Source organism: Pseudorca crassidens, chromosome 2, assembly GCF_039906515.1.
Source record: "Pseudorca crassidens isolate mPseCra1 chromosome 2, mPseCra1.hap1, whole genome shotgun sequence".
Classification (NCBI taxonomy): Eukaryota; Metazoa; Chordata; class Mammalia; order Artiodactyla; family Delphinidae; genus Pseudorca; species Pseudorca crassidens.
Window position 1 is genome coordinate 45,946,263 of NC_090297.1, and position 25,237 is coordinate 45,971,499.

The 25,237-nt window shown below is 39.5% G+C and overlaps 1 protein-coding gene across 6 annotated transcripts in view; it reads right to left on the minus strand.

Moving 5' to 3' along the window:
- Positions 1–25,237, minus strand: part of USP24 (ubiquitin specific peptidase 24) — a 149,993-nt gene that overhangs the window by 22,190 nt on the left and 102,566 nt on the right. For 4 of the 6 annotated variants that reach the window (XM_067726298.1, XM_067726299.1, XM_067726296.1 and 1 more), the window contains 17 exons: positions 24,788–24,849; positions 22,414–22,605; positions 21,101–21,218; positions 18,743–18,887; positions 16,309–16,428; positions 15,529–15,654; positions 14,795–14,893; positions 13,420–13,502; positions 12,879–13,023; positions 12,530–12,649; positions 11,883–12,103; positions 11,201–11,325; positions 10,001–10,142; positions 8,075–8,225; positions 6,183–6,278; positions 5,397–5,500; positions 4,849–4,962 (listed from right to left, as the gene is read on the minus strand). In XM_067726298.1, the coding sequence (XP_067582399.1) occupies positions 4,849–4,962; positions 5,397–5,500; positions 6,183–6,278; positions 8,075–8,225; positions 10,001–10,142; positions 11,201–11,325; positions 11,883–12,103; positions 12,530–12,649; positions 12,879–13,023; positions 13,420–13,502; positions 14,795–14,893; positions 15,529–15,654; positions 16,309–16,428; positions 18,743–18,887; positions 21,101–21,218; positions 22,414–22,605; positions 24,788–24,849 (2,163 nt within the window). The remainder of the gene's footprint in view (positions 1–4,848; positions 4,963–5,396; positions 5,501–6,182; positions 6,279–8,074; positions 8,226–10,000; positions 10,143–11,200; positions 11,326–11,882; positions 12,104–12,529; positions 12,650–12,878; positions 13,024–13,419; positions 13,503–14,794; positions 14,894–15,528; positions 15,655–16,308; positions 16,429–18,742; positions 18,888–21,100; positions 21,219–22,413; positions 22,606–24,787; positions 24,850–25,237) is intronic. The other 2 variants (XM_067726300.1, XM_067726297.1) reach the window with 1 other exon arrangement.

A 25,237-nucleotide genomic window follows, 5' to 3' on the forward strand; every position in this document is an offset into this window, starting at 1 on the left:
TTCTTCTATGATGATGATGATGATGACGATGACAGCAGTTTTAAGGTTTATCAGCCACGTCCATCATATTTGGCACACCCAGTGTTACACTGGGATACTACACTGCCCGCTGCAAAGGCACGACCCAATCCAATCCTCCACACCACCAGGGCGGTAGAGGCAGCAGCCTCAGATGTGGCGGAGGGCACGGTCAGGCAGAAACACCTGCTCCCTGGCGCCGGGCAGTGGTGGTAACTACCTGAGAGCAACTAGGTAACTGCATGCTTCCCCACAGTCAGCTTTTCTTTCTCTGTTTCACACACACACCCTGACATGACAACCCATGTTATAATCAGCACAGTGAAAACTTACCTATCGTTTCTAATATCTCTTAACAGAAAAGTCTCATTGTTCCATGAGCAAGATTTAATATAACAGAATTTTGATGACCCAAGGCAAAGCTGTCCTGAGGCATTCTTTCAGGTCACAGCAGTGAAAGCTGCTCTGGTCCCTGTCTGAGGGCAGCATTTGCTGACAGCCCTGCCCTCCTTCTCCCCACAGGAAGATGACAGTGGAGTTTTCTGAAGCCACTTCACTTCTCCTCATTGCACGTAACTGTCAATGCTCAGCATTAGCTACCTAATGTGAACCTGACACAAGGCCCTGTTCAACATCCACTAAGATTCTAAGTGGCAACTCCAGGCACGTTTAAAAGATAACAAGTACTCTTGCAATATTTAGCTCTAGATGTCTGATCAGATTTAGGTACAATTCTTCTGGAAAGAATATCTACAGGGGGTGCTCCACATTTCCTATCACAGACATTAGGAAGCATCGTGAGAATGCAAACCCAGAATATGGGCACTTCTACAGGACTAATGACCTGTCTCACGCCAGTTAAATGGCATGACAGAAAAGGTGGTGGGGAAACGGAACAATTACAGATTAAAAGAACCTTAAGAAACATACAAACCAAATGGAGACCAAATTGAGCTCATTTGGAGCCTGATTTGTACAAATTCAATGGTAAAATAACACTTTTGAGACATCTGGGGAAATCTGAACATGGACTGGGTACAGGATGATAGGAAGGAATTACTATCATTTTTGTTTAGAGTGATGATGGTAAAGCACTTACTGTTTTTTTTTTAAACTTAACCTGTTAGAGATACATGCTGAAAAATTTATAGTGAAATTATATGATGTCTGAAATTTACTTTAAAATATTTCAGAGGATAAAAGAAAAGTATGCATGTGAGCGTGTGTGGGAATTGGGATAAGCAAACAAGACTGGCCAAATGCTGACAACTCAAGCTGGGGATGGGTACAGGAGAGGGTTCGTTATTCTGTCGACTTTAGAGTATGTTTAAAAATTTCCACAATATAAAAAAAAATTTTAAGATGTAAAGTACCCTTCATGTTAGTAGTTTTAATTGCTTTAGATCAATTTGCAAGCATTATTTGCTAATTTAATTTTTTACACTTATAATTACATTTAAAAATTGTCCCCTGAAAGGACTACAGAGGGGCTAATCTGAGAGACAACAGCCTCTTCACATGCACAGTTACTGAGGTATTAGTACAGTGTATGTTTACTTTTTAGTTGTAACAACGACAACTTAAGTTATCTTAAAAGTTCTAAAGAAATAAGTAATTAGAGAAAGGAGAATATTAATTCGATAATGATGAGTAACTGGGCTTTATAAAGAAAGACACAAAATATAATAAACTTTACCAGGAACATTTAGGTTAGGTAATTCACTAGATTCTTTACCATTAGGAATTCAAAGAAACCAACTCATACTACCAAAGGAAGTTACTGTAAATAGAGCTGCAATGAACATTTTGGTACATGACTCTTTTTGAATTATGGTTTTCTCAGGGTATATGTCCAGTAGTGGGATTGCTGGGTCATATGGTAGTTCTATTTGTAGTTTTTTAAGGAACCTCCATACTGCTCTCCATAGTGGCTGTATCAATTTACATTCCCACCAACAGTGCAAGATGGTGCCCTTTTCTCCACACCCTCTCCAGCATTTATTGTTTCTAGATTTTTTCATGATGGCCATTCTGACCGGTGTGAGATGATATGTCATGGTAGTTTTGATTTGCATTTCTCTAATGATTAATGATGTTGAGCATTCTTTCATGTGTTTGTTGGCAATCTGGATATCTTCTTTGGAGAAATGTCTATTTAGGTCTTCTGCCCATTTTTGGATTGGGTTGTTTGTTTTTTTGTTATTGAGCTGCATGAGCTGCTTGTAAATTTTGGAGATTAATCCTTTGTCAGTTACTTTATTTGCAAATATTTTCATTGAAGCTCTATGTACAATAGCCAGGACATGGAAGCAACCTAAGTGTCCAATGGACAGAGAAGATGTGGCACATATGTACAATGGAATATTACTCAGCCACAAATACGAAATTGAGTTATTTGTAGTGACATGGATGGACCTAGAGTCTGTCATGCAGAGTGAAGTAAGTCAGAAAGAGAAAAACAAATACTGTATGCTAACACATATATATGGAATCTAAGAAAAAAAAAAGGTCATGAAGAACGTAGGGGTAAGACAGGAATAAAGACACAGACCTACTAGAGCATGGACTTGAGGATATGGGGAGGGGGAAGGGTAAGCTGTGACAAAGTGAGAGAGTGGCATGGACATATATACACTACCAAACGTAAAATAGATAGCTAGTGGGAAGTAGCCGCATAGCACAGGGAGATCAGCTAGGTGGTTTGTGACCACCTAGAGGGGTGGGATAGGGAGGGTGGGAAGGAGGGAGATGCAAGAGGGAAGAGATATGGGAACATATGTATAGCTGATTCACTTTGTTGTAGAGCAGAAACTAACATGCCATTGTAAAGCAATTACACTCCAATAAAGATGTTAAAAAAAAAACAAAAACAGGGCTTCCCTGGTGGTGCAGTGGTTGAGAGTCCACCTGCCGATGCAGGGGACACGGGTTCGTGCCCCGGTCCGGGAAGATCCCACATGCCGCGGAGCGGCTGAGCCTGTGAGCCATGGCCGCTGAGCCTGTGCGTCCGGAGCCTGTGCTCCGCAACGGGAGAGGCCACAACAGTGAGAGGCCCACGTACCGCAAAAACAAAAAAAAAACAAAGGAAGTTACTGAGTTTCTCTGGAGATATTTAAGAGCGAGCCTGCTTGATGGTAAACTAAATATTTTGCCATGTTCCTTTCAAATGGATGATGATTCTATGACGTTCTACTGCTTAACACAATACTCAGGAGTCCTAATGGGAAGATATTTTGGAATTAAGCTGGAAAAATGGGTGAAAGGTTATTTTTAATGCAAACTCTAAAGGGACAGGCAAAAACACTTCAAAGAAATGTTTATCTGTTCTCTCTTTATGAACTGTATGCATGTATTCATGCACAAATACCTGAGCACTTAATGCAGGGAACCAAAAGGAGTAGCTTCTGCCCGTCAGGAAGCTGAAGTTTAGTGGAGGAGACAGAGCAAACAATAGGGCAGACCTACTTTAAATTGGGTGGCCCTTGCCATCTGATGGATGAGAAGGCGCTTTCTATGCAAAGAGTAGAGGGGAGACTTTCAAATGGAGGGAATAACTAGCAAAAAGGTCTTTAGGCAGGACAAAAAGCTTCGTGTGTTCAAGGAATCAACAATCAGGTGAATGATATGCCAGGTGGAAAGTGAAACACACAGGCAAAGCCCACACTCAAGTGAGGCCTTTTGTATTACATTATGGCAAAGATGTTGGATTTTATTATAAGTGCAGTGAGAATCCACTGAAGAATTTTTAAGCAGAGAAGTAACATAATCTAATTTGTTTCAAAAGAACCCTTTTGTTGCTGTATGAGGTACACTGGAGGAGGCAGAGGTGGAGATACCAAGCAGGCCAGTGAATGAATGTCTGAAGCTCAGACCTCAAGATGAAGGGGATACGGGACCAGGAGTTTCAATTAGATCTTAACTTGCCGCCGCACGAGGATCTCCCTGTGGGAAGGGACTTGCATTTCTGAATTCCTTGTTGTCTGTTTTAAGTTGAGAGATACCAGAGCGTATTTGCATGATGACAGAAGTGACCCAATAGAAAACTCTGGAAGGTAAAGACGCCAACTTCCTTGAGAAGCTTTGCTCATGTAGAGAGATTCACTTTGAGAGGAGAGAGGATGCTTCCTCCATTATATCGGGAGGAAAGGAGAAGATGGGAACAGACTGGTTGGTGTGCAGCTTGGGGCGGGGCGGGGGGCTTCACCTGTGCTGGGGTGAAGGCTGCTGCAAGGCCACTGGCTAGCAGCGGGTGAGCCCGCTCGGCACGCCCGAGAGGCGTGGGGCAAGCTGCGGCAGAGGGAGGGGAGCGGCCACTGGGGATAAAGCAGCCTGGCCACTGACAGATCAAGGTGCTTGCTGAGTCCCCCACATCGATGCTGAACTCTCCGAGGATAAGAGAATAAGGAGCAAGGTGTAAACATTCACAGTGATCGGACCTTCTTGAAAAATCCAATTACTTTTGTATTATAGATATGTAGGTAAATACGATCGTGGTATATTTGCCACACTATCATGCTATCAAAAACTTTTTGAAAAATAATATTTTAGCCAGGATCCAAACACATTAGCAATATTGTGGTCTTACTGTATAACCCAGGATGGCTGATCTTTACCTGCCACCAGACTGTGAGTCCGAGGGAAGAGATTTGTATTTTGGAATCCCCTGAGCAACAGCCGTTGCCTGTGAGTGCCTGGTTACCTGCTTAGAATTGATTCCAACCAGAAAAAGAATTTCAAGTTGAAATAAAAAGAGTTACGAGAAGCTTCAGCTCTAAATCACTGGAAGAGACACACATTTCTTTTAACTGAAAGATACTGACTGACACTTACTTTATCAATTCTCGTCCTTCAGAACTAATAAAATATTCAACCAGCCACTGACAAGCATCAAAACTTTTTGAAAGTAATGCTTCAATAGTGGCAATCCATTCTTCAGTGTCAACCCTTTAAAAAAGCAAAGACAGCGATGTTAGACAGCCAGCAAATAACTCCATGGAGTGTTGCTCATTTTTTTTTATTTAAAAAAAATTTTTTTTGGGGGGGCGGGGTGGAGGATAAGTTATGTACTCAATGACTGCTGGACTAACATGGATAGTCAGTTCAAGCCCCATATCTGGATATGACTTTTCCCAATTTCTAAAGATATATAGCATTTACACCACAGTTCTTTTTCTGTTTTATCCATCTTTCCTACTGAATTAGAAATACCTTAAAAATAGGAACCCATATTTTAATCATCTGGGTGTATTAGGTAGTTGCCTTCAACTACCTAAAACAATGTTTTGAATTTAATTTTAAGTGTTTGAATTTATAAATTCAACTTTAATTTAATTAATGCCTTTTGTCACAATAGACTATCAAAATGTGTCACCTCTTACCTGAGTTTTTTCTTTGTCCGTAGATAAGTTTGAAAAAGGAACTGAATGGCAAGCTGTAAGCTCACCTTTGCCATGCAAGGATAGTACGGATGCTTTAATTTAGTCTACAAGAGAGAGAGAAAAAAGACAGGCTATTTTTCACAGAAGTTTTATAGATTATTATGCATTGTTATGGACTGAATAATGAGATACATATAAAATAAAGTTAAATACTAGTAAGAAAGATCCAGCCAGTTCATAATAGAAAATGTTGCAGTTAAATTTTAAAAAGATTAAGAAAAGATATCTCCTTCATTTCTTTTATGAAGCCTTCTCAAAATAGAGCCTTTAGACCACAGCGTGTTAATTAAGCTACCAACAGACTAAGAAAGTCTTCCCCTTACTGGCAAACTGTGATCACGGTGCTCAAGAAAAAGAAGCACTTAGAAGCTGATCTTGAGTCTGGTAACATCTGATTACGAATTGGGAATAATTAATCTCCTCATAGCCCAATATCCGTTTACATCACCTATGGCTACTCTTAAATTTTTTATAAAATATAACAAGAGCACTTAAAAAAGCCAGTAAGTAGAAACCCACATTCATTCACAATCTGTATTATATATTCTGAATACTGCCTGTATTTTAATATCACCCATTAAGTGACACATTTGTGGGAATTTTTTTTGGCATTTAATCTAAATGCTAACAAGTGAGAGTGACGGTGAGTCACTGAATGCTTTAGTGGAAAGATATTTAACTATGATCCTTTCTAATTTGTTTAGTAACAATCCAACTAGTACTTACAGCATTCAATGATGCTAAAGACAAAACAAAACTGAAATAATCACTACTGTACACATCTCTATTCTTCATAAACTTGAGGTTTTCATCTCTCACCATCTATAAAAGAAAATTGGTAATTATTTTTAAGAAACAGGGTAAATTATTCAGTATGGAGAAGACATTTTTACTGATATGTTAGGTAAAATGGGTTCATAAAAACACTTCTCTCAAGCCTTCAAATTTTTAAAAAGGAGAGAGGAAAAACTTCCTTTCAAAGATAAGAAGTTGTGGGCTTCCCTGGTGGAGCAGTGGTTGAGGGTCTGCCTGCCAGTGCAGGGGACATGCGTTCGAGCCCTGGTCTGGGAGGATCCCACATGCCGCGGAGCGACTGGGCCCCTGAGCCACGGTTACTGAGCCTGCGCGTCTGGAGCCTGTGCTCCGCAGCGGGAGAGGCCGCGATGGTGGGAGGCCCGCGCACCGTGATGAAGAGTGGCCCCCGCTTGCCGCAACTAGAGGAAGCCCCCGCACAGAAGCGAAGACCCAACACAGCCAAAAATAAATAAATAAATAAATTTAAAAAGATAAGAAGTTGTAAAAAGGTGAATTATGATTCATTAAACCAAATTCTTCTGGGAAATTCAGAAAGACCACCATGTGAAGGACAACTGAATTCTAACCTGTTAATCTGAGTGGAAAGGGACAATGAGAGCTTTCCCAAGTACAACCAACCCCATGCTCTCTGTGTATCAGATGCTCAATTCTCTCTCTCTCTCTCTCTCTCTCTCAATCAAAGACTCCATATTTTTCTTAAATCTTTTGATTCTGGCTACTTAGCTTTTGATTACTTAGTGTATAAAGTCTGCACTGGGCAGCTGGACAGTCTGAATTTAAATCCTGGCTCTGTGACATTGGCAGATCATTTCTCTTTTCTAAGCCTTTTCTCCTTTTCATCTGAAAAATGGGAATAAAACCTGGTACTCCACGAGAGTGTTTTAAGAATTAGGGATTTGTTTAAGCATGTAGAACAGAGCAGGTATTCAATAACTAACAGTCATCACTGTTATATTAGTTTTACCCAAAGGTTATGAACCTTAACTTATTTTTCTCTCCAGATTCAATAAATTAATTACAGCAATATGTTTCTGCACTGCCCACTCCCTCCCTCTTTTTTTTTTTTTAAGATGTTGGGGGTAGGAGTTTATTAATTAATTAATTTATTTTTGCTGTGTTGGGTCTTCATTTCTGTGTGAGGGCTTTCTCTAGTTGTGGCAAGCGGGGGCCACTCTTCATCGCGGTGCGTGGGCCTCTCACTATCGCGGCCTCTCTTGTTGCAGAGCGCAGGCTCCAGACGCGCAGGCTCAGCAGTTGTGGCTCACGGGCCTAGTTGCTCCGCGGCATGTGGGATCCTCCCAGACCAGGGCTCGAACCCGTGTCCCCTGCATTAGCAGGCAGATTCTCAACCACTGTGCCACCAGGGAAGCCCCCTCCCCCTTGTTTATGTGGGGCATCACACAGCAGGTCAGTGACAGCCCTGGCCAATCTTGAGTCTGTTGCCACCTCTGCGACAAGGTGGGTCAGAAGACGTGGCGCTAGAGGTACAACTACGTCCACAAGAAGGCTGGCAGGAGTAGTTCTGGACCCACGAGATAGATTTTGACATTTATCTGGATTTTATCCCTTAGAACTTTTTTTTTGCGGTACACGGGCCTCTCACTGTTGTGGCCTCTCCCATTGCGGAGCACAGGCTCCGGACGCACAGGCTCAGCGGCCATGGCTCACAGGCCCAGCCGCTCCGCGGCATGTGGGATCTTCCCAGACCGGGGCACGAACCCGTGTCCCCTGCATCGGCAGGCAGACTCTCAACCACTGCACCACCAGGGAAGCCCCCTTAGAACTTTTTATACAGTTCTTACCTGGTATATGCGAACAGGCATCTTTTCCACAAAGAGTCCTTTCTTCTCACCCTTTTTAACCAGCTTGGTTAGAATAGAGAGCCGGTCATTGTTAGGCCTATGGGGCCGAGGAGATGACTGAGGTGAAATTTCTGGTGAAGATGGTGCTGACCTAAGAGATGGAATCAGAAAAGTGTTTGTCTAGAATAAAACAGCTATTGTTTTAGTAGTTTGCTACAACCGGATAAACTTAACATAAACAAGGTATTAGACTTAAACTGTATACTTTCCTGATCTAATGTATTAAAATGCAAATTCACAGAAAACAGGACCTTTAAAAAAACTTTTCAGACAGTGCTGGTATAGTACTTATTGGGTTGGCCAAAAGGTTGGTTCGTTTTTTTCCCATAAGATGGCTCTAGTAGCACTTGGTTGTCTTTAATTTCATTCAGAACAATTTTATTAGACTGTATGTGACAGCTGTCAGATCAGAGTGCATTAAAAAAAGACTTATCAAAATTGGTGAAAATTTTTGTGTAGCCATTTTAATATTGAAGATGGAAGAAAAAAGCAACATTTTTGGCAAATTATGCTTTATTATTTCAAGAAAGGTAAAAAAAGCAACTGAAATGCAAAAAAAAGATGTGTGCAGTGTATGGAGAAGGTGCTGTGACTGATCGAACATGTCAAAAGTGGCTTGCGAAGTTTCATGCTGGAAATTTCTCGCTGGACGATGCTCCACGGTTGCGGAGACCAGCTGAAGTTGACAGCAATCCAATCGAGACATTAACTGAGAACAATCAACATTCTACTGCGCGGGAGATAGCCGACATGCTCAAAATATCCAAATCAAGCGTTGAAAATCATTTGCACCAGCTGGGTTATGTGAATTGCTTTGATGTTTGGGTTCCACGTAAGTTAAGCGGAAAAAAACCTTCTTGACCATATTTCCACATGCGATTCTCTACTTAAACGTAATGAAAACGTTACGTTTTTGAAACAAATTGTGATGGGTGATGAAAAGTGGATACTGTACAATAATGTGGAACGGAAGAGATCCCGGGGCAAGCGAAATGAACCACCACCAACCACACTAAAGGATGGTCTTCATCCAAAGAAGGTGATGTTGTGTATATGATGGGATTGGAAGAGAGTCCTCTATTATGAGCTCCTTCAGGAAAACCAAACGATTAATTCCAACAAATACTGCTCCCAATTAGACCAACTAAAAGCAGCACTCGACAAAAAGCATCCAGAATTAGCCAACATAAAACGCATAATCTTCCATCAGGATAACACAAGACTGCATGTTTCTTTGATGACCAGGCAAAAACTGTTACAGCTTGGCTGGGAAGTTTTGACTCATCCGCCGTATTCACCAGACTTTGCACCTTTGGATTTCCATTTATTTCGGTCTTTACAAAATTCTCTTAATGGAAAAAATATCAATTCCCTGGAAGACTGTAAAAGACACCTGGAACAGTTCTTTTCTCAAAAAGATAAAAAGTTTTGGAAAGATGGAATTATGAATTTGCCTGAAAAATGGCAGAAGATAGTGGAACAAAAGGGTGAATACATTATTCAATAAAGTTCTTGGTGAAAATAAAAAATGTGTCTTTTATTTTTACTTAAAAACTGAAGGCACTTTTTGGCCAACCCAAAACTATGCTCTGGACATAAAGTGTACTCAATAAATGAGATTTTTTAAAAAATCTCAATTCTAGAATGAAATAATTTCTATGCATGTTTCTGAAAACAAAATAACTTCTTGCCAAGGAAATAATGACCAGGTAGCAGCAAGAAAAAAGGTAGAGGGATTTACTTATTTTCTTTTTAGAATTTCTCTCTAGCTTAGTTAATTACCCTTAAATCCCAAACAGCATACTCTGAAGATCACGGTATCACCTACTGCAATCACACAGCAAATTACACAGAGGAGAAACTCACAGAGAGAGGTCCTCAGCTTCCTGCCGCACAACGCTGACTCGACTTTTCTTTGGTAACACAGGGGAGTTCTGATCAGACACCCTTTGGTAGAAGAGCATATAGGCGTTCCAGTATCTTCGGCGTACATCAGTATATGGGTTTGCTTCATAATGAGACAATAAGAAAAATCTCTTTGTAAATAAAAAAGGTGTTTTGTTTTTTTGTCTTGACAATCTATAACAAAGGACCTACAAATCCAGCAAGTAATTACTTACTAAATTTGTTAAATGGAAAGCGTAAATGAAGTGTGTGTCTTTTTAGAGCACTGCTTAAAATCACTCTGAAGGTGATTCAGAGGGGCAGGGAGTAAGGAGCTGTATGGTAGCAGAGTAGGGGAAAGAAGGTATACATTCCGAGGCATGTGGAAATTTAATCAAAAGGCAAGTAACATTTAAAAATAAGTTCTGTGGCACAGGATGGGATTATAATTGGCCTCACTTAACCATTTCTGCATAGAAGAGCCAAATGCAGGTAAATTTTGGCAATGACACTATGTTCAGCTAATAAAGGTTACTACCATTAGATGCATGACTACCATGGTCTGGTGTCAAAATCTAACATTGTGGATCTCATACACGTGGAAAAATTTCAATGCCCCTAGAGTATTTCAAAATCAGGTTTCAAAAATGTTAAGGTCTCTGAAAAATATTTCTTCTTCAAATAGCAAATTGTGATGGGATTCTGTGATGTACTTTTCCTTATTTTTTTTCTTCTGGGGGTAGAGTTGTGCAAAGATTCCTTTACCACACTGCATAACAAATAAGGTTTTAAAAACACAGGTGCTAGAAATGTCTTCTCCATTAATCACACCTCTACATAAGTGAAAAGGAAATTTGAAAATTTTAGTGGACTACTACTTCCGAAACTATTTTTAAGGTTGAAATTCTTTCAAGTTGTTCTTTAATATTCATTTCTTCCATTGAACTCACCCTCCATCCCAGGGCTGTTGTAAGGAATTACTTAAAAAGAATTCTGTAAGCAGCTGGAACCTTTTCACCCTGGCTATCATGGAGTTCGTGGACCTACATGGCTAGAGCAGTAGTATGTAAAAAAAATAAAATCTGTTCTATTTTTATATAAAAAATACTGCTTCCAATTTGATAGAAAACTATAAATTAAGAAAATAAAACTAATGGAAAATATACATTTGCAAATACTTACTTTGATCATAAACTTTTGGTCTATATTCTCCTCCAAAGCATTCGTACTCTAGGGTCTCATCATTTAGGTCAAATTCTTCTATAACTGTGTCATTAAATTTATACCACTTTCCTTTTCCACATCCCCTAGAGCACAGATTTGATAAAACAAATATTATGAAGTTACAAATCAAACATCCCCATCCCCAGCATTTATCTCTATGTATTGTCTACAAATACAGCAGGTAATTACCATTTGAAAACACCTAAGAAAAATATAGCAACAGTTACTTCAATTTCTTAAACAACTTTTCAAATTGAAGGGATAAAACAATTGCAACAACTTTTAAAAATCCAATATGAAATAAGATCAAAGAACAATGTGAAAGCTTCTTTGCACCGTAATGATAAGTGTGGATGACAAAGTAGGGCAGGGAGAGCAGAGGGGAGAGACAGGGTGGGCAGGGGGAGTGGAGGAGGGATATAGGAGGGCAGGGGGAGTGGAGGAGGGATACAGGAGGGCAGAGAATGCATAGAAAAGACATAGGAGGGTAGGGGTAGCAGAGGAGAGGTACAGCAGGGCAGGGGGAGCAGAGGAGGGACATAGGAAAGCAGGGGGAGTGGAGGAGAGGTACGGCAGGGCAGGGAATGGAGGAGAGACTACTGGAAGGGTGGAGTGAGGGAGCGGTACGAGAACCCCTTACCGCCTGTCCTTGATGAAGGAATAGTAGTGGCCTGCATGTGCCTGCCCACTATGTACAATGACGCCGACAAGTTCGTAGTTTTCTGTAAGGGCAACTTTTTTTCGTGGAGATCCTCCACCTCCCTGATCCATATTTCGCCCGTTTTCACCAACTTCCGAAGATGAATCTTGGCGAGCCATTCCTGAAACTGTGTAAGGCTCCATGTTTAGCATCCAGGGAAACTATTTAAAAAGCAAAAAGAGCACAATGTTGGTTAGTAACATATAGGATCACACCCAGTTACGTCTGTACAAAGAAGAGGGATGTGTTTTCCTAATTTAAGCTAGGACTACCCTCCAATTCAAGTACACAATTTCAGAATGGCTTACAAGTCTAGGAAGGTTTAAGCAGTCTCTTGCTTGAGCATTAAGGAAAGGATTTCACTTCATAGCTGTCACCAGGATGCCTTCTAGAAATAAGGGTTACTGTCTAGAGATCTGCCGGTACCACTAGCAGCAGCTGCTTAAGACGAGGGGCTGTGCACTTCTCAGAATGCTGAGACCACAGCCTTTCACATTTTAGATGAAATTTGAAAATATAAAAAGGAAACAATAAAGGGAGCACAGTAATAATGGTTATTAAAAAACCAAGAAAAAAAAATAAGTTACCCTTATCTGTTCGTCATATTTAATGGAGCGTCCACTCTCCCAGTCAAATCCAAATCTCATCAGGTGGATGACCAAGACACTAGGTAATGACTTAATACAGGTCCTTTTCACTGTTGTTCTCTAACGAGAAGCAAAACCCAATTATCTCCGTGGAGACAATAAAATAACAAAGTAATTAATATGAAGGTCACAGATTTCTACAGGGCTTTCCCATCTCTGTGAACACAAGTCATGACACAATTTAATGGCAATAACAATAGCAGCTTAATACTGATCTTACATAAAACATAAAGACGAAGTCCATGAATAACAAATTAATCTTGTGTTTTGAAAAGGGCAAATGTAATACCTTTTCTTTACACTTTTCACAGTAATATGCATTACTTCCCTCTAGAACTTCTCCTCTAACAAACTGGTCCAAAGAAATTTCCAAACTCTGACAGGAAGTAACTCCTAGATTGAGAGCCATGAAAGCTTCCTCGCGCTCATATCTGCTTAGGAAATAACAGAAACACCATATCAGCAATGGAATTTAAAAATCTTGAAATTACCACAATACTTGAGATTGAACACAGAACTACTGATACATTCCTAATCACTATAATTAACACACACCTTCTTCTCATCCTTCTAAAAGTATACTAAATAAAAATGCCAATTTTTGACCACTTAGAATTGCTTAAAATTATGAATTTCAACAAAGAAATTTTAGAAATGGAAATTAATTCCCTGGAAATGTCACCAAAGAAATTTAATTCAATAAACATTTATAGATCCATTAGGAGATATATCTGCAAACCTCTCAATGAATAAAAAATTTACAACATTCTAGAAGAATCATTTAAAAATGACGGTGATTATTTTCTGATGTCAGTGTTATCTTCACTAACCTGTGAGGACAGTCTTTACAGATCTTCTGATCAGAATAGATGCCCTGAAAAGTATTCTTAAAAATTTGGTCTCTCCCCATTTTCTGTTGAAATAAAAAGTTAAAATTTTAGTTGATGCCTCTAGAACTTTTAGGTTGTTTATACAGAATTTTACTTAGACCTGAGCTAAAGCATAGATTTTAATTTAACCAACAAAATAAAACAAGTCAGCTTGGTAGTTTAAGCTGGGAACTAATGAAAGAATTATAACTCATGAGACCCGCTGCCAGAGTAATGCAAATGGTCAGAAAAGGAAGAGGAGCACCGTCAGCCACACTGATGACAGGATCCAGAAGGATTCAGATGATCCATGATGATCCCGACTCCTTCTCTCCTTGCCACAATTACCAAGCTCTCCATGATCTTCTCTTTTTTCTTGTGGATAGAATGCTACAAATTTATGTTATTTTTATTTAATTTATATTTTTGGCTGCGCTGTGCAGGTTTCGGGATCTTAGTTCCCCAACCAGGGATCGAACCTGTGCCCCCTGCAGTGGAAGTGTGGAGTCCTAACCACTGGACTGCCAGGGAAGTCCCTATAGGTTATTATTATTTTTTTTTCCCAGTTGCGCCGGGTCTTAGTTGCGGCAGGTGGGCTCCTTAGTTGTGGCTCACTGGCTCCTTAGTTGCAGATCGCCGGCTCCTTAGTTGTGGAATGCTAACTCTTAGTTGCAGCATGCATGTGGGATCTAGTTCCCCGACCAGGGATTGAACCCGTGCCCCCTACAGCAGAACTGTGGAGTCCTAACCACTGGACCACGAGGGAAGTCCCTATGAGTTATTTTTTAAAAAAGAAATGGATAATTTGTGCCTACTGAGAGGAGAGGCAAATGCTGGCAGTGATGGGAAGCTGTCTGTATCTTAGAAGGCAATACCACTTAGGAAGTTTGTGACACATTTTCCTGGGTAGAGGTAGGAAGCTTTGGGTCGCACAACCACAAACAACTTTTGAACCTGGTCCTTTTGTACCCTTTGACAGAGCAAAACAGTTCTGCACGGGGCCATCAGTTCACCGGTGACAGCAGCACTCCTCTGAGGCCAGGTTACTTCAATGCAGACACAGAGCGTGTAGCCACAAATGGTTATCATTATGGGGTATAGGTTAAGAGTTACATACTTTATCAAGTGTCAGATGAATTAAGAAGAAAATAAATCTATAATCTATAGTGTTCTGTATATGTTTTGATATTCAAACCCAGAAGAAATGAATTACTGCTGTGGTATTAAAGACAATCACTTTCTGATTTGTCAGTTTCATAGTAATCCCAAATCCTAAACCACTGCTCTCATGTTATAGAGTTTGAGGGAGTTAGAGGGAAAATGAAACTTTTTCTACCTTGAGATATTCATCCATCTGATCGATGAGACTGGTGAAGAATTCATATGCATCCTGTTGTTCTCTCACATAAAGTTCTTTGTTCCACATCTTGAAAATCTATGTAACAAGAATTAAATATGTCGTTACATGAAAAATAGCAATTTCTGAATATGGTAGAAAAGGAAAATGAAAGAGTCCTTAAATGCTTCTAAAAACCAAGTTTACTATTAGGGTATAAAAGTTTTTACTGACATGAGATTAGCTTGCATTCAGCCATCTATGTTTTTCCTCGGTCCCTTTATACTAAGTCTATGAAACCATAGAGGGTGAGATCTAAGGCCAGGGAACAGAGTTTCTCTCTTAGAAACTAACCAACCTATAGGGGAAAATATAAGGTAAAACATAGTAAAGCAGTGTTTTAGAAGAATGGTCTTTATTTAGAGGTATTAGTGAAATTGGCATAAGTTCAGAGGAATAATTTGAACAAATATTTCAAACAGCTAAACAAGAATAATGGGAAATAGTCAAAACATTTAAGATTAGCAAAACCCTAGAAATTATAAATGACTATTCTCAACATTGTAATCACTTGACTCAAGCTCCAATGCCAATAAGAATGGTATAGACATTTCTTTTATAGGTTCTTGGCAATGGGATTAGTCTAGAGTCAATAAACAAGACACTAGAGAAGAATGCAGCCACACTCCAAATACCTAACACCCTTCAATCTAAAGAGTTACTGGGTAAAATACCTTCCAAAAGTTCTCAGGTACATAGTACTGCAGCTTGCTTTCCATCAAATGCCCAAAGAGAGACTGCACTTGGTAGAATACACTATCGTCTGGATTGTCCGTGTCATCATCCACTGAAAGTAATGACTAAAAAGAAATGAACTGTATTAAATTAGAAATATTCAACTGCTTTCAGAAAATCTTGACTTCTGTATGTGTGACTACCCACTGCTCCTTCAGAATGGTATGTATGTTTGTATATGGCTGTAACTCTGCATATGTTTAGCTTCAACGCTTCCTAGCTGGTGTAATCATGAATAAATCATCTCTTTGAGCTTCTGTTCGATTATGAGAAACTGGAACTAGTAATGCCAGGATCTCTATAAGAAATAAGTGTGACATGATGACACACAGAATATTCTCAAAACTATTTGATAGCTTTGCTATATCACAAGCTACTAATAGATTATTACAGAATGCTAACGAGAGAGTCTAAATATTTCTAAAATACCAAAAGTGTTAGTAGCTTTATGGAATACAATTTGAGAATAATTGAGGAGTTCAAAAAGCACATTAAGTCAAATCCATCTGTCAAACAGGCAGCATATTACCTAAGCAGATATACAAAAATATGTGACTATGAACAATGTCATCTATACAGATTTCAGAAGCTACTAGAGAATCTCTAATTATGTCCAGTTTAGTAAACCCCAAAATGCAATATATGAATATGGAACAGTTCTCAGGCAATGTACACATACATCATTTATAACACTAAACAGGAAAGAGGAAGAAAATCACCTCCGGGAGACCAGGTTGCATATACAGCTGTTGGAAGACTGCATTCATGTAACATGTAGCGCCACCATTCCTCAGTCCCACAAACCCTGAGCTGGACCTGCTATCCACTGGGGGAAGGTACTAGGAAAGAGAGGAGCAGAAATAGAGAGAGAGAATTAGTATCTCTGCCACTAGCACATTTCCTTACAGCTTTATGAGATGTCTGAGAGGAAAAGAGAGACACAGATTTATCCATTCAGTGTGTTATGAGTTATGGTAGCAAACCTATGTTCATGAAGTACCTCTGCAGATGCAATACAAATCTAAAACTACTATCTCAATGTTTCCTTTTAGTTCCTAAAGTACCTCACATATATACGAAGCATGTACCTATACATCCACTATGTAGTCTTGCATTTAGTCACTTGATGATCATTCCACAAACATTTCTTAAGAGCACAATGTGCCAGGCATTGTGCCAGGGACATGAGAGAGAGCAGAAATGTATTTAGTGCTTGATCTCAAGGAGCTTACATTATAGTAGGGTATACATTAATTAAGTAAAAATACTGATATATATTTACAAACTGAGGTAGTAATCTGAAAAGTAGGAAGGGTTCTATGAAGTGTTTACTCTAAGAATCCTAACCTGTCTGGATAGTCAAGGAAGGCTCATATTCATATTCCTTCCCTTCCTTTTTTTTTTTTTTTTTTTTTTTTGCAGTACGTGGGTCTCTCACTGTTGTGGCCTCTCCCGTTGCGGAGCACAGGCTCCAGATGCACAGGCTCAGCGGCCATGGCTCACAGGCCCAGCCGCTCCGCGGCATGTGGGATCTTCCCAGACTGGGCCACGAACCCGTGTCCCCTGCATCGGCAGGCTGACTCTCAATCACTGTGCCACCAGGGAAGCCCCTTCCCTTCCTTTTTTGAGAAGGTGAAATTCTTCTATTGAACTTCCTCTAATAAGCATGCCATTAAGTAAGTATGTAAACACCCTAGCATTTCACTTAAGGATGATCTGTAACAATGTAGATTCCAGGACAGTATTTTTCTAGGTAGAAATCATCTAGAAAAGGCATCTTGGTTACAAGTTCAACATGGCACTTCAATGGATATTGTAACGACACACTCTGAAATGCTATTACAGCAGAATCTTGGTTCTAATCCTATGACCAGAATCATGTTACCTGCATATATCAAGTACGTGTAACCATGTAATAACTAACCAATTGACAAAACCCTGGAGGTCTTCTGGACTGAAAGGAATTGCTAAATATCACATACTTTTCATTAACATTTAACATGCACTTAGAGCAGGGTGATTTCTAAGATCTAATTAACAGTGTAATTTATTTGTAGTCCAAAGCACAGACTAAAAAAAAAAGTTATAAAATAAGAAAAACTGGTTCATAACAGTGCTAAAAAGGTATTTATATGACAAATATTTTCACTATGCTGATATAATCCCTGACTTATTAAAATAAGATTGTCATTTTAAACTGATTATTAAATAAGTGCATGTAAAACTTAAAGCATAGCATAAAGTAAGCATTATAAACTAAACAGTTCATACCAAAATAGTTCCCAATTTACGCATTCACATTCCACTTTGCAAGTGCTCTTTCCTCTACTTAGAACACCGTTCTCACTTCTTTTCCTGCCTAACTTGTATGTTCCACAGTACTCAGCTCAGGCATCCAAAGGGATGAGACTGCCTCTTTATGACGTTAGTGGAAAACGCTTTAGAAGTGTCCTCCCATGCTCCTGGTCTGGTATTCCAGGGCATTTGCAGCTCGCTTCCCTCTTGCAGATCCCGACATATACAAAGCTGTCCATGGCTTCTCATGTATGGAATGACCTTCCCACCTTGCTTCAATTGGCTCATCACTCTTAAGGGCTCTATTTTAAATTCCATCATTTCTAAGAAGCTTTCTAAAACACCACCATCTGGTGTTGAAGTGCCTCTCTGTTAGTAGAGCATTCAGGACATACCTCAATCTTAGTGCTGGGTTCTATCTTCATTTCTGAGCTCCAAAAGCCAACAACACCTTAGCGCATAGTAAACTCAATAAATCTTAGTTGAATTTAAGTGAACATAGACTATACTGTGACAGAACCAATGTTTTCTGGAATTTGTAGCTCTAGTGCCTGGCACTGTGCCATGCATAGTTCCTCAAAAAATAGATTCAAATGCTACTTTTTACTGAGAGTAATTATCAACTGACTTGAAAATCTCTCCTCTTTTTTAATCAAAAGGGTACCATTTAGTAATATATTATAGTGTATTAGTGTAATACACTATAGATTATAGTTGATTTGAGTACGTGAATTTGATAAGCAAAAGAATAACACTGACTTTCTTTGTGACTAGGATAATGCAAACATAGTTTTAAAATACTATGTTTAAGAGAGCATTCTAAAAAAAATTAAGTGCATTGAGGTCTAGAAAACTTACATCAAACTCCTTGGTAAGAGCAGGATCAGGTTGATGATGCATGGAAAGTAGTTCTTTTGTAATAATCTGAAGATTTGAAGGTGAGCTATCAGCCAGCATTACAAGGACTTCGTAGGCTGCCAATCGGCTATTCACTGTACTACATCTAAAAACAAACGACACAAGTCAATTTCAACAGTGAATAATTTAGTTAAGTCGCTCATTAAACTAAATCAACATTTGAAATGAAAATATAAGAGCTGCAATTCCTAAAACAGGGTTAAGTCAGGTCTGGTGGCACAACCTAGTAATCTAGTTGGAGGTGCTTACTTAACCAAGGAAGAGACCATGAATACAGGAGGGATGATTATGGTTCAGAGCTAAGTATCTTCTTGGCCTGATGATAAAGTAGCAAATCTTTCAATTATGACTCCAGATTATTATCTAAGGGATGGATCAGCAAGAATAGAGAATAGAGAGTCTGAAAACTTTACCAAAAACACAACATGGAAGTAACTATCTTTCAATTAAAGTAGGTAGAAAGAAAGGTTTTTGTAGTTACTGCCCTGAAATTCAAATATCTACATGGCAGAAAGCTATACAAATCAGAATAGATGCCCATAAACATTTGCTGTGCACCTGCAGATAAAAAATTCTTCAAGGACACTAACCAACTTTCTATCTATGAAAATATGGAGACAGAAATAGTTTGCCAAGTCAACTTGTTTAAAGTGACAATGAGAGATAACCAGCAAGCATTATGCAGGAAACCGAAGGCTTCTTTGCTGCTCACCTTTAGCAGAAATCATTTAGGGGATGGACAGTAATTTCTCACAGTCACCTAAGCCAACCTTGCATTTGTTAGGAGATCACAGGTTAGGAAGGATACACAGAAAAGAGGACATCCAACCTTTGAGAGAAACACTTATGGAGTGGAGTGTGGGAGATGTGTTTAAGAGGGGGTTGAAGGGCATGGAGATCAGAACTGCATCAGGCACTGAGGACAAGAGCCATGGAGCTGGCGCTGTCCTTTGCTTCTTACCTGCATTTCTGGGTTGCAAGGGACAGGTAAAGAATGAATAGAAGGTACCATATATACAGGTTAAACATCAAGAAGTTCTTTTGTTGGAGTGATATAAGAATAGCATTACTTGTGAAAAGACTTTCTGTGTATTTTAAATCTCTTTCTGGCTTTCGTGTTTAGGTGGGAAAAGGCTGGGAGTCACTGTGATAAATGAACACCGTTCAGTACACTGGATGAAACAAAATGTTTCCTTTTCTATTCAAGGCACTGTATATGAGTAAAAAAAAACACAACTCCTCGTTGACGGATGTATTACTTTTAATAATTACAAATGGAAGAATTCATGAAAAAAATTTCAGTAAAACTGCTGAAAATTTATTTTCTCTGTTCACTGAAAACTGAAATACTCACGTGTTTCTACTGCTTTAATAAAAGACTCCCGCAGAGCTAGCACCAAATCTTCCAGAACAAGACTGGGGCAGAGGTAAGAATGGGAGTGACAGTGTGAGGGACACCCCAAGAGTTTTAATGAAGGTTTATTACTTAAAACAGATTTTGCTAATAAGGAATCTCTAGATAGAGAAATATTCACACATGGTAAGATACCTCTTAAGATTCCATAAAATACTGCTTATTATGCCTTGCCCATTTCAATAACCACTGAAATTGCATGGGAATTTTTTTCACTGGTTAAATACCAAATCCTCAGTTCCTTCAGGATTACTCAATTAACTCTGGTTTTCGTGAGAAAAGAATGAGGTTACGTTAGGTTCAGAGTAAATAAGATGGCAGCTTGTAGCTGCCTCTTCCTATTTCCAAGAGTACAAACATCACCCACGAAGGGTCAACATTACAAAAGATCTTTCAACTTTCTACCCATAAAAACTAATATAAAATTTGACTCTAAAATTACCACCATAATAAATCACTAGCAGTTTTAATGATAAGGACACAGTCAATGCTCAGCAAATCACAAGGTTCATGCACTAAAGCACCTATGCTTTTCTCCTAGCAGAAAGAAACCCTCAAGACTCAGAGCCTGTTTATCTTTACTTCGGAAGCAATTCTTACAACCTCCGTTTCTCCTGGAATTTGTTACTGACCAAGTTAACCACATTATTACTTATTCTTCCATCTTGATGATAGTAATAGTACCAGCTCGGCAATCGCTATGTGCCAGGCAGGCTTTATCCTAAGCCCCCTTACATGCATTTCTTTATACAGTGGATAATGTCTTACAAGCTACACACACTCACACGATGGAAGACAAACTCCAAGTTAAGAAAATCTTTTTTGGACTAAAGTTTCGAATTAGAATTTTTACCAAAACTGAACACAACGTGCATTTTCCATACTTTGGATGAAAGTCCTGTTGACTGATGGCGGCACTGCCAGCTGGAGAATGACTATTTAAAATAATTCTAGAAGCTCGGAAAAGGAAGTCATCTAATAATGGTTTAATGAGTGATGAACCTGGAATAGAGCATAATATTCATGTTGAGGATGAACACATTTTAATTCAAAGATCTTGTCTTGCACTTTCATATCAGAGCAGCAAAGGCACCTGAGGCCACCCAAAGGCAAGGCATTCAATTTAACTTGACGCTCATTTTTTGAGCTCTTATAATACATGGCAAAGATCTGTGGGGCAGAGGAGTGGGGATGGGTGGGAGAGTCGGGACAGGATGCAAAGATAGACAAGCGAAGGAACCTTCCTTTATGAGCTTAAAATAGAGTGAAAGGAGTTAAGCTTTCACTTTAGAAACACAAATGCCAAGAACATCACAAGGCAGACGGTTTGAGTGAATAATTAACTTTTACTTTGGGCATAGGGGAATCCAAATAAAAGTTTTTAAAACTTTAAAAATCTTTAGGTAAAAATGATGTGCCGGGCTTCCCAGTTGGCGCAGTGGTTGAGAGTCCGCCTGCCGATGCTGGGGACGCGGGTTCGTGCCCTGGTCTGGGAAGATCCCACATGCCGCGGAGCGGCTGGGCCCGTGAGCCATGGCCGCTGGGCCTGTGCGTCTGGAGCCTGTGCTCCGCAACGGGAGAGGCCACAACAGTGAGAGGCCCACGTACCACCAAAAAAAAAAAAAAAAACCCAAATGATGTGCCCATCTCACCCTGGTTTAGAATCACTCTTTTCTATGTATCCCCAATAGCCAAGATTTTTATAGAACTCAGTTTGTGTGATAAAAGTGATAATTAACATTTTGATTTGTCTTCTGAATATAATTTATAATACCAAATATGGTTTTACAAATTATATGTGTATCCCACCATCCAGGGGTGGTGGTTGGGGGCTGCCTCTCCAGACAAGAATTATCCTTAAAAGAGGTAAGACATACAACGGGCTGTATCTTATAAAGTATGTAACAGGAAAAAGAGAAGACAAAAACCTACTTTGATTTATAATTTTTATTTGTTGCTAAGTTATGTGAGCCAACTATTTTGAACGCTATAAAATTCTCTATATGGTTTAATGACACAGATAAAATACACCTTAAATTTGTTAGCCACTAAAATTCCAGACAATACCCTACTGTCTGAGGGTCAATTTTCTACGGAACATTTAGCACCTATCTTATTTTCCCAATTTCACACAACACTATGGCAATAACTGAGAAATGAGGTACTCTATCACATGATAAGATGAAGTAATAATTACCAAGCATTTCCTTTTCTGCCCCACAGAGTGAAAGAAGGGTCTTGATGAGCCGTAAGTGTCCTGCCAATAAGATGTTATCTGCTTCACTGGTCTCACATTCAGCTGTGCGATTAGGTTCAAAGTTATCCAGCCAAGTAATCTCATCTTCGAGCATGGTAGCTGGGCTGATTCTTAACTGCTCCATTTCTGAAGCTAAGATGGAAAAACAAAACAAAACGACCTCTCATCCTGAAGAAAGAAGGATTTCTTTTCATGGAGTCAAAATCCTGAATTAAAGTAAGCAGAGACAAGTCTCAATCTTCTACTTCACAGATTTAAAAAAACTGTCACTAATGAACAGCAGCTGCCCACAGGACTATGAAGGCTCAACACGTCCTTTCCTTCCCTCCCTCCCTCCCTCTGTCACAAATCACACGGTACTGAGTGCCTCCTCTGTGCAGGTCACGGTGCTGACGCTGGGGGTACAAGATGAAAGGGACACTCCTTGTTCCGAAGAAGCTCCTGTTTGGTGGTGTTAGCAGATGTCCCAGGGAAGAAACCCTTCTAGAGAAGGAAGGGGTCGAGGGGTGAGAGGAGAGCCATCACTCCCACCGTGTTACCTATGCCAAGGGAGGGGGGAGCCCTGTGAGGGAGAGAGGGGTCCGCAGCGCAGCAGCAGAATCCATGTTTCCAGATGATGGGCCAACCTCCAGAGAACCACTCTTTTGTATTATGTATTCCACTTTCCCCTCCAAACAAGGATTGAAAACAAGATTCCATGTTGGAAGCGGGGCTTAGGGAGGAGAGCAGGAATAATCATGCTCTCTTCCCACTGCACTGCAGGCACAGGCAGGCAAGGCCCCACAGAGTGAGGTGGAAAGGGATACTTCAGGCGACACTGTGCATCCTTGTTTCCTCATTTATGAAATGGGGCTAACGCCTACGCTGCAGCGTGCTGTGTATACAGTGTCTCGTATAGGCACTGGCATACAGAAAATGCTCCAAAAATGGCAAATATTGCTTGTTTCAAGACATATTCCCTCCCTGCCCTCAACATCCCATTAAGGGATCTTGGATCCCTTACTTATGGCTCACTGGCACAGCAAACGCCGACACTAATAACTTGTTCATGCATTCTGAGGATGTATGTGTCTCATACAGCTCATGAGTCCAGTTCCCAAGCAGCAAAGCAGAATACCCTCTCGAAGTCCAAGCCAGAGAACAAACCTTCGCTGGCTGCTGCCCAACTTAACACTGAAAGCCTAGTTGAAAAATGCAGTACTAGGCTAGGCTGTTAGATGGACATGTGGTCCATCCACTTCTCTAGATAGTACAGGTCTTATCCCTGATTCAAGACACATAGACTATATCATCTCAGGCTCCAACAAAACCAATTTCACTGCCCTGCTCAGAGCACCACGTCCTCAGCTTTTGAGAGACACTTATGAAACCCAGGAAGGCATCTGCCTTAGAGATGCTGCTGAGGCTTCTTAGTCACTCTGTCTTTATGTGTCCATTACATGAAGACCTTTGTGTGAAGTTTCTTTTAGGTTTGAGTGCTGGAGAAAAGATCTGTTTCTTTTGAGAAGCCATTCTGTTCTTCCTCTAGGGTACTGAGAACAAACAAACAAATGAGGTTTCCTTTTTACCTTGGTCCTCCTCAAAACCTCATTCTGACTGTGTGGGGCTTTTCAGCCTGCACATACACAAGGTATTTTTTTTTTTTACCTCCTGGTCTTGACATTCTTTTCCAATTAACATTTTTGTTGATCCCGACTTTCATTTTATTTATTTCCTATAGGCAGAAGCAAATCTTTCCTATAAACTTTGTGTAAAGAACAAGGAATAAACTAACGAACTCTTGACTGGAACAACTGAAATTTGCATAGAGGACTCCAACAAACCTTTGCATTATATGAGAGTAAGTACAGATGATTAAAATCTAAACACTCTAACAAAAGAGTTTGTAACAATGATATTGCAAACACCTAACACTAAACAATTACCTGACTTCTATCACTCACTTCTAGTACTATCAACATATCTCAGCAGATTCCCTCTTTCCTTCAAACCTTCAAAACTGTCAGAACTGACTATAACGGAAAGACTCTTCTTAGTAGTTCTGTATCAGTGTAATTAAAATATGAGCCTTTGACAATTTTTAAAATCAACAAATCTTCTAACACATTAATGGTTGGGTATATAATAGCAGAAGAGATAACTGGTACATGGGTTTACATGCTATTTCCAAGAAAATAAAATTCAACTTCAAACAATAATTTTAATGTTATTTATATCTGAGATACATTAAGTCAGATTTAGAAATGTCTGTCTTTCTTTTCTAGTCCTTCCCAACCCCTCCCCCAACATAAATCAAAGTTAGACATCTACTTACTTGTCAGATCATCTAATAATTGGCACCTCAGATCAAAATACTCCATGCACTGGGATAACAGTCTAAAAAACAGATTTCAGTTATTAAAAAAAGGCTGATTTGAGAATAAAAAAATATTTTCCTTGTAAGAATAAGTTCATAGAACAACGGAATAAGAGAATTTTCCTAAGCATAAAATAACTACATCAATTCAACTTCAGTATTTTAGCAAGACACACACTAGTGATTTTACTTATACAGATACAGTATAGGAATAATAATGTAAAGAGAGAAAACTTACTAAATCTATCACATTACATAATGATGTACACATTGACTGCATACGTAATGCATTGATTAATTTGTTCAAATATCAACTGATACACACTAAGCACCTACTATATGCTTGGAACTGTTTTAGGGGAACAGTGAACAAAGGAGACAGACAACAGATGAAAAATACATACATAT